Source organism: Epinephelus lanceolatus, chromosome 13 (assembly GCF_041903045.1).
Source record: "Epinephelus lanceolatus isolate andai-2023 chromosome 13, ASM4190304v1, whole genome shotgun sequence".
In the NCBI taxonomy this organism is placed as follows: Eukaryota; Metazoa; Chordata; class Actinopteri; order Perciformes; family Serranidae; genus Epinephelus; species Epinephelus lanceolatus.
Genome location: NC_135746.1, coordinates 19,664,259 through 19,674,083, shown reverse-complemented (window position 1 = coordinate 19,674,083; position 9,825 = coordinate 19,664,259). Strand labels below are relative to the sequence as shown.

The 9,825-nt window shown below is 40.7% G+C and overlaps 1 protein-coding gene across 1 annotated transcript; it reads right to left on the bottom strand.

Moving 5' to 3' along the window:
- Window positions 1-328: 328 nt before the first annotated feature.
- On the bottom strand, window positions 329-9,413 carry ostm1 (osteoclastogenesis associated transmembrane protein 1). The gene is made up of 6 exons (XM_033648066.2): window positions 8,930-9,413; window positions 8,537-8,651; window positions 5,881-5,978; window positions 5,687-5,797; window positions 3,957-4,122; window positions 329-1,556 (listed from the first exon to the last, which is right to left on the bottom strand). The coding sequence occupies exons 1-6, from the start codon at window positions 9,335-9,337 to the stop codon at window positions 1,501-1,503; spliced, it is 954 nt and encodes a 317-aa protein (XP_033503957.1). The 5' UTR covers window positions 9,338-9,413; the 3' UTR covers window positions 329-1,500.
- Between the last annotated feature and the right edge of the window lie 412 nt (window positions 9,414-9,825).

Sequence of the window (9,825 nt, the reverse complement as noted above, 5' to 3'; positions counted from 1 at the left end):
CTGTGTTTTAAAGGAGATATAATATCAAACTGTTATTACTGCAGGTAAATAAACATGCAGCCAGCAGTTTAAGGTCTTAGCTGGTGGTTGTGGGGGTCATTTAAACTGAATTTTGATAAAACTGCTTCATATTTTTCGAGATTGTCATAGATTTTGGATACAAATGTTCATCTGAAATGTAGTGAAGGAGAAGTATAAAGTAATATAAAATGGAAATACTCAAGTGAGGGTCGTTTAATAAATATACTTTCTCACTTTCCACCCCTGAACTAAATCATGATCAGCATAAACCCAGTCATGTTTAAATCACAGAACATATATCTGCAGGTGTTTCTGACGCCAAACTATTTATTTGAACTTATGCATTCAAAATGAAGGTTTAAATTACTTTACAGGAAATGCATTTCAAATAGGCAAATTCATCAATTCAACATTGGTAACTCATAAAGGAGGCATTAAGGAGATATCAGCGTCATGAGCAGTCAGAAAGCCCTTAACAAATTAAGTTAAACATCAGTGGGAAGCACATTAAAAGCTTTATGACAAAAAAACCCACAAAAAAACCCCACACTGACTGGAAAACAGGTAACGTCAGAGTGTGGTACTCTGGAGTGCTCTTACATTATGTGTGTTATGTCTGTTTTTACTCCCCCCACCCCCACTGATGTGCACCCCCTCTTCTTACAGCAGATACATGTCACCACTAATGGACATCAAGTGCTTCCTTTTCTGCAGCTCTCGTCTGGACATACATTAGAGACAGAAAACCCATTTCTCAACCCATAAATAGAGCGCACACACACACACACACACACACACACACACACACACACACACACATTAGCTCACTTACACACATGCACACACATGCACACACACGCACACACACACACACACACACACGCACACACACACACTCTGCATTCAAGCCACTCACTCTTTCTAGTGACAGCTGTGTGTCTCAGGCTGCAGGATGCGCTGAACAACCTGAGGATTGTTAACGAGTTGAAAGGAAAGACAGTCCAGGATCTGTGCAGCAACACCAACAACCATCTAATTAGTAGTTTTTAAAGTTAGATAAACTTTGATTAAAACACATGTACCGCTTATTATAGATCCAAAATGTCACGACAATTCACCAAAATAAAGTTGATCTCAAATAATGGCAGTAAGAGGTGATTCGAAAACAGTCTGTGTGCAGTTTCTATTTGTTTGTTCGTTTGTTTGTTTTGCTACAAAACCTTTGAAATATACATTCTGTGTGTTTTTGTTCGATGTGGTCCAATGTCATTTACTTCATTGTGAGAGGAATAATTTAAGGACATGAAAGCTTTTCACTCTGACTTGTTTAGATCCTTAAAGTCCTCCGAATACTGATCAGTATCTCAGCATCCTCTACGTTCAAACCTTAGTCACAAGACGGAGAGGAGTGAAATCTGCTCCCAGGTTCGGATAACAAAAAGTGCAGTCCTCGGTTTTAAGTCATCATCCGTCTCCTCTTCAGCTCAGCTTGTCCTGAATGTTCATCAGACTGGCGTATGACTTCGCCCGTTTGGCTGCGAACACACAGAAGTTACATTAATAAGCAAAAGAACCATTTGAGGGGTTGAATTGCTTTGCTGTCTAGTAATTTAAGTACAAAATGTGTATTACAGAGACAAGCCAAGATGGTCGTGATAAACAATGAAGCTGATATGATCCCCAAGAGAGATCGCAGAAAAATAAGTGGGCCTCATACAAGACCACTGTCATTTTCTTGTCATGAATCCCTGTATTAAAGTGTTCCTACACATTCTCAGTAGATTTTTCAAACCATATTTGACATCTGAGTACAAACAGCTAAATGTTTATTGTGTAAATAAATGGGTTTAAAATCCAACCGCTAACATGCATGTTAAATTCTGACTATGTATGATAATGTGTTCTCCCCCCTTTATTTCTGTCTCCATCATAAATAAGAACCAAAAATGAGTTGAAACTAGAAGTGACACTTTGCGGCTGTATGTCTCCATGAACCAGTCAAGTTGCACTTACAGTTTACATCCATGTGTGTGTGAAAACATGGATGCGTAACACACATTTGCCCCCCAGCAGCACAGAAGATCTGTACAATCAGCACAGTTTCAAGGTGGACACCTAAGATTAGTGTCACCAATTTAATATCTGATCTGAGAGACAATATGTCTCTCCTTCTGTTCTTAAAATATAACGTTGAGTCATGGCCAGAGAAGTATTTTTTGCAGAACATTACAATGTCATGGTGAAGTTGACCTTTGAAATTTTGGATATAAAAGTCCAATTAGAAATTTGTGTGAAATTTTGCCATAATTATGTATGAATTCTTGAGTTATGACCAAAAATATTATGGGAGGTCACAGTAACCTTTGACCACCACTGATCAGTCCAGTCTTGAGTCCAAGTTAATGTTTGTACCAAATTTGAAGAAAGTCACTTCCAGGTGTTCTTAAAATGTCACGTTTACAAGAAAGGGACATACAGACAGACGGACGAATGGAAAACATCATGCCACCAACCACGACCATCACCTGCCCAAAGTTTAATGCTTAAGTTTTCACTAGTTCTCTATTTACTGTGTCTATGGAAACGACGGTGAATGCAGCCGTAACGTTTTTCTTATGCAGAAAATATAGACTGCTTACTTTTCCGATAAATACATCACTGCATAACGTAATATTTTTAGCGATGCTATGTATCTGTGCAATTCAAAGATATTGCCGCATTGTCTTTCAAACTAATTTGGTCATAGATGTTTGCCTTTGGTTCAGTTATAAGGCACCTCGGGCAGAGCTGTTTTGCAGGCTGTGACGTACACACATAGAAGCAGCTCTGCGTAGAAGTGTGCGTTCAGTCACACGTCATACTTCTTGCCTTGCTTTCGACGACCTAAAGCTCGCTCTGGCCCACACTCTTGCCACTCTAAAACACTCTGCTTGCATGATCAATTTGTTTTTAGAAATTCTGGATTGTATATTTTAGAAAACAAAACTGGGGCATACTTATCAAGACCTGGAAATTACTCAAATCTAATTCCATACTTTCCATACTGCATAGGAATCCTGTTAGTATAACCATCATAAACACTCATCAACTGCAGCCCAGTCGCCAGAATAAAATGTTGGCATCGTACATCTCTGCAAACAGCTGATATATTACATTTGTAAAGTTTCAACTTATCCACTACATATGAAACATACAAACCGCCCATTTGGCAAATGCTGTACTTCATTGATTTAGTTTCACCCACAGGTCTGTGGCGATTCACACCTGTATGCTCAGCTTGTAGGTGGTAAATTAAACTTGAAGTAGCGGCATGCAGCAAAATAGCAGCACGCGATTAATGTGATTTTTAAAAAAAAAAAAAAAGTTTTACGTGTGGACCTTAACAGCATTGTGTCTAACACGCTAATTAAAACTCCAAATTCTTTTAGATTCTAATTTTAATTCTCAAGTCAAGTAAGTGTTTTTTCCTTAAATGTTCCTCCTAAAATGTTCTGTTCGTTCAAGTGGTTCCTGTATGAGGCTCAATGTGTCCTTGATAATCACAAGCTATTTGTCGTACACTCAACAGCTAACCACTCAAAAAAAGTTCCCGTCCTCCTCAGCCTTGGGAAACGCCCTCTGATCCTTCAAGGCAACCATCATCCACCAACACAAACACACACACACACACACAAACACACACACACACACACACACACATTCACACACTCACACACATACAAATCCTCCAACCTCGTCCATGATCCAGAGGTTTGCAGGAGGCAACCCCGCCATACTTAACAACAACCTCGAACACCCCTCCTTCCTCCATACTGGCCAAACCCCAATATCACAGTCAGTCCACCCCCACTCCCTCCACAAAGACCCCGAACCCCTCAAAACCCCGTCAAAAAATCTCTCTGTGTGACAATGGGCGAATTAAGCTGGTTACTCACGGTGTATGAGCTTGCGTTTCTTTTGTTCGGAGTGAAGGAAGCTGCTCAAGTAGAAGATGATGGGCAGAAAGAGCATGAAGCTGGACACAGCGATGACAGGCACCGTCTCCTCGCGGGGGTAGGAACAATTGAAGTTCTTACTCCACAGTCTGCGAGTCATGTTCATCTGAAATGAAGGCAAAGAGCCAAACGCAACAAAAACTTCAGCTGAGCGCAAATATAGGACGCTATTAATTCGACCCTGTTAGGTTTGTGCTCAAATGTTTACTGTATTCAGGGTTGTTAGTGGCAAAGCTGGGAGAGGATACAGGGGCAAAGTCCTGCAGCAAAACAGCTTTCAGTCATTTTTAATGAGTAAATCAGTTTTTCTGCATTTTTTGTTGCATTTCTGATCACATTCCAGTTTTCCCACATCTAAGGCAAGTAAGACTTTAAGACAGAGATTTTTTTATTGTCACTTGAGCAACTTGCTGGTTCCACTACCCTGATGTGGTGACATTAATGTGAGAGGCATTTTGTTAATTAAAAAAACATGAAAATAAAACAATTAACACTCACCAGCCACTTTATTAGGTACACCTGTTCAACTGCTCATTAACACAAATAGCTAATCAGCCAATCATGTGGCAGCAGCTCAGTGTATTTAGGCATGTAGACATGGTCAAGATGACCTGCTGAAGTTCAAACTGAGCATCAGAATGGGGAAGAAAGGTGATTTAAATGACTTTGAACGTGGCATGGTTGTTGGTGCCAGACGGGCTGGTCTGAGTATTTCAGAAACTGCTGATCTACTGGGATTTTCACTCACAACCATCTCTAGGGTTTACAGAGGATGGTCTGACAAAGAGAAAATATCCAGTGAGCAGCAGTTCTCTGGGTGAAAATGCCTTGTTGATGCCAGATGTCAGAGGAGAATAGCCATACTGGTTCAAGATAGAAAGGCAATAGTTACTCAAATAAAAGGAGATTCACATCATGGATGTGCAGTCGACAAATCTGCAACTGTGAGATGCCATCATGTCAATATGGACCAAAATCTCTGAGAAATGTTTCCAGCACCTTGTTGAATCTATGCCACTAAGAATAAGGTAGTTTGGAAGGTAAAAGGGAGTCCAACCTGGTACTAGCAAGGTGTACCTAATAAAGTGGCCGGAGAGTGTATGTTGCCAATGATTTTTGAGATTTTACAATGCAATGTGGAAAAGAAATCTTGGCATTTTTAAGACAAATGAAAGATTGAATTAAGGCATATTAACACCATTTAAGTTCTTATTTTTAGATTTATGATTTCAATGTCTTCTAAGATGTTTTAATGATCTGCAGAAACCCTGACATTGTTGCATCAAAGATCCGAGCTCAGGTTTTCATATCAGCGTCCTCTAATGTGAAACTGGCAACACTGAGATATTGGTAAGACTGGATTTCACTGTAGAAAACAGCATCTAATTTCATGATTTCAAAAAAGGCATAAAGAAAACCACACTTCCTGTCTCTACACAAAACACTGACTGTTTTACCTTCCTTTTTTAAATGAAATATTAACAGATTTTGACACACTGTTTGGATGTGACACAAACATTTACAGGACACATTATTCTGTCATTATCTTTAAGTTGTTGCAGACCCTTCTAACTGTTCTTCAATATCTACAGATTCCTCTAGGGGGCGCAGCTTTCTCTCTTCCCATCTTAAACAGGAGTCCTACAAACCTCTCCTCCTCACATACATACCGCATCTTCTATGTCGATGCACATGGTCTTATTCTTCTCCATCTGGCTGTACAGCTCATTCAGGCCTCTGTATGTGTTCTTGCAGTCTTTGCACAGCTCTGTGTGGTTCCCCTGCGAAGAACAGACATCATTGTTAACGTCTCAACATAAACTAAGAACAGACAGACAGACAGATGCAGAAGCACCTGATTTACCTGTTGATACTTCTCAAAGCAGGTGAGAGTTTGGTTGAGAGTGCTCATGAAGTACAGTGTGTCATTGGTCAGGCTCTGGAATCCTTTAGTGAGACAGTCTGCACAACAGGGAGAAAAAAACAACCATCAGTTAGGTCTATTGATTCAATAAGAGCAAATGAATATTTAATTAATCTATAATAAAAAATAATCACTACAAACCAAATACTCGTGCATGTGAAAATAATGCTCTCACATTCTCCTCTGGCAGAAAAGAATGTGAAGATGTACCAAATCTGACGCAATTATCTCACTAAGTCACATGCCGCTACGGGTCATACTGGGTATCATGATGGCCAAAGAGTCTGTCCAGTAAAATGAGAGTCACATGTTTGATCTCTGTAACATCCAGTGTGATCACTGCCCGATCTAAAGACCCTTTCCCACTGGAAAAAAAGGGAAAGAAAATTCTATCTCTCTCCATCCATGCAGCTCTTGAACACTGGTAAAATTTAGTCGCCAATGAGTTTGAAGGAGAAACTTAATGAGTAAGAGATAGAAAAAAGTACTAAGTAGTACAGTAACCATTGTAACATTTTCACTGGCCTTCTTGCGCCTTTTTGCTGTGACACACCAGAGAAGAAAAAGGAGAAAGGCATACTCCTCTGCTGCCACCCCCCGCCCAGACCAAGCACAAATCCTGGGGGGACAAGGCCTTCTCCATCACTGCTCCCACCCTCTGGAACTCACTCCCCAAACCTCTCTCTCCATATTCAAAAAAATCACTCAAGACTCACCTGTTCAACGCCGCTTTCAATCACTGACAGTTTCTTCTCCTCATCTTATTTGTTCTCTCTCTTGTCTGTTTTTTGTTTTTTTGTCCCTAAATTTTTAAAGCGTCTTTGACTGCCTTGAAAAGCGCTATATAAGTTCAATACATTATTATTATTAATGGGAAAGCAGTTTATCGCCCATTTTTAATGGGTTTTCCAAATTTTTAAAACAGCAAAGTGCTAATTTTGGTGAGAAAAGGATATCAGAGTAAGAGTAAATAAAAAGGCAAACACCATCTAAGGTGCGGTACAAAAAAAGTCTTTTAAAAAAAAGAGGAAAATCTGTACATACCCCATTATTTTGTTGTGTTATTTGTCACTGTTTGTTACCTAAATTGTTCATGTTGATTTCTCATTAGCTCTTGTTCTTGTTTGTCATAAATACAATAAATAAAAAAGAAATAATGCATTTTAGGGTGAGGGGTGGTGGGTGGAAGCTTGCCTTGGGCAGTGGTTCCCAACTGGTCCAGATTTCTCCTTAGTCGTTAGTTCAAGGTCCACGCAGTTTAATATATTCAGTGTCATACTTGTGTTCGGCCATGTCATTGAGCTAGTTTGCTGTCTCTGTCAAGTAGCTGTCTGTTAATCACTATCTCTACAGCAGGAAACGGCACTTCAAAATGAAAGTTCTGTGCTGGAAATTCATTGTACTTCAAAATAAAGTGTGGTTTTTTTTAGGGTTGTCACGATACTAAAATTTCAAACTCGATATCGATACCCAGGAAAATATTCAATACTCGATACCATTTTCGATACAGCAGCAAAAAATTAAGAGGCATGTCATGTTTTAAATAAAGATCAGAACAGTAACATCAATGATAACAACAAAAAATCCCCCCAAAATAAATAACAACCAGAAACAAGATCTGTCCATACAAATGTATTTATCTACAGCCCCGTTTATTTTCTGTGCTTCTGGTGAATTGGCACCATATTTTCCTTGCTGATCAAATAGAGTTGGTAGTTTAGGCTCAGGATGCTCCTGTTTCTACCTCACTATGTGATCAGAGACCCAGGGGTTACGGGAGAAACCAAACGTTTTTTCAGTTTCAATCTGTGACTTTACAGTTAACATAACTTTTCAGACACACATAATTGTGTTGTCCTGTTAAACTAACATTGTCTATTAATGTTACAGATGGGCATGACTGATAAAGTTTTCTGCTTAGCTACCACATTAACGTTAGAAGTTATATTTTAGTTTGATGCTGGCAACACCAGCTGCTCAGCTGCTAGCGAGGGGAGGGGCTGTACCTGCCGTCTGCAGCGTGCTGTGTTCACTTCACTAAATATTTCCAAAGAGCGCTTTTTCCTTTATCATTTTTGACCAAAACTGGCTGCTCTGATCCTCCTGCAGCCGCACTGGCCATATTACAGCAACAGAAATGTGTGCATGCATGCACAGCGACGACAACAAGCCGGGTTGCAGCAAGGGCTCTGTGCCTGCCAGACACTGCCTGCACAGCGCGTGTCCTTAGGACCCGTCGCACGCACCCGACAGGCGCTGAGGTGGCGTACACTGTTAGTATCGATACTTTTGTAAATTAGTGTTGTATCCGGATACAGCGTTTGAGTATCGATACTTTTGACAACCCTAGTTTTTTTACAAGCTTGACACATTTGTGAGTCACTTGCAACCCACCAATTAAGAACCACAGGCCTAGGGCACCAAATGTGCTAGCTCCAGCCCTGTCCACTGCCCTGACCCTGCACTCTGACTGCTGTGGTCAAATGCACACCCATATGTGTGAGTCAGAAGTTCAAACAAAGGCACAAAGCCCCAGTTACACACACAGAATCCCAATAATTGAGATATGTAGTTTAAACTCGTATGGAGGACTTACTTTCACAGGCTGACTGGGACCAGATGTCCTCCAGGTTGCTGTAGAGCAGATAAACCAGCATCAGCCGATCACTGCGCAGGAGGCTGTCCCTGCAGCTCACATTACCAGGACCCATCTGAGGACACACGGGGGCAAGTTGTCAGGCACTCAGGTGTTTGTTTTCCACTGTGACAAATATATCAGCTAACCTAAATTAGTTTCTCAACCTGCTATCGAAAGCAAGTCAAGCAGATGAATTCTCGTTTCCTCAAATGTGTCAGCAGTCAGTCACATCATGAAACTCGTGACTCGTCAGATAACTGCGCACACAGGGCCTGTCCTCTGTCTGTCAGTGCCTGTCAGTGTAACGTTACTGCAAACTGAAGCACACAAAGTGTGTATTCAGGCTCGTACCTTGTCTGATGAGATGTTGGTGTAGATCTCCCCGAGGCTGACGTAAGTGGAGAAACAGTTCTGGCAGACTTTAACAGGTCGGGCTGCAGGAACCAGGCAGTTCACATAGGCCATATACCGCTGTCCGAATATGTGCAGCAGGTCGCTGCAGTAGTCGCTGATCTCCAGGTCCTCTGGGAAGGACAGCAGATTGATGGAGAAGAGGGAGTTCACAGCGGGTTTAAACACGGGGGAGTTCACAACAGCAGCAGCAGCAGCAGCAGCCCCAGCAGCGGGGCTCAAACCCGCGGTTTGTTTCAATGTGTCCGCTGAATCTGAAGCGGTGACGTTAACTCCTTCACTGGACACAAAGGCATAAATATTTAATGCTAACAAAACCAAAAACGAACTGTTTCTGTACAGAGACATGGTCGAAACCCGGGATTAAAGCATCTGTTCCTCTTCTGTCAGTCTGTATTACCCATGACTTCCTGTTTTGTCCCAGTGTGATCATGTGACAGCCTGAAATCTCGCGAGAGCACATCGCCGCGCCCAGTTCAGTGCCACTGTAACTTCTCATCATAAATTCTGCATGTAAATCAATTACTTTATATGACAAACAACATACAGTGTCACTTTACACTATTCCATTATGTAAATAGTATTGCCTACTTAAGAAGTATATTAAAGTATAACTTATGAAGTTTGCTCTTTATTGGTATACATTTATTTTACTTTTTTAAAGCTTTCACTGTATGCCTATGTGCCTGTGAGGGCTTTCCCTCCTGAAGTCTACTATTAAAGGTATTTTTGTCATTTTCACTGGGGGAAAATGCATTCATCACAGTAAAACCTACTTCTAGAGAAATGGGTTTTTTTTCTAGTAAGAGTAATAACAATAATAACAACATTCATTT

Coding starts and splice junctions, on each gene's coding strand:
- ostm1 (XM_033648066.2), bottom strand. CDS start 9,337: ATGTCTCTGTACAGAAACAGTTCGTTTTTGGTTTTGTTAGCATTAAAT. Junction 5,979..8,536: donor GTCCCAGTCAGCCTGTGAAA/GTAAGTCCTCCA, acceptor CCTGTTGTGCAG/ACTGTCTCACTAAAGGATTC. Junction 1,557..3,956: donor GAAACGCAAGCTCATACACC/GTGAGTAACCAG, acceptor GTGTGTTCGCAG/CCAAACGGGCGAAGTCATAC.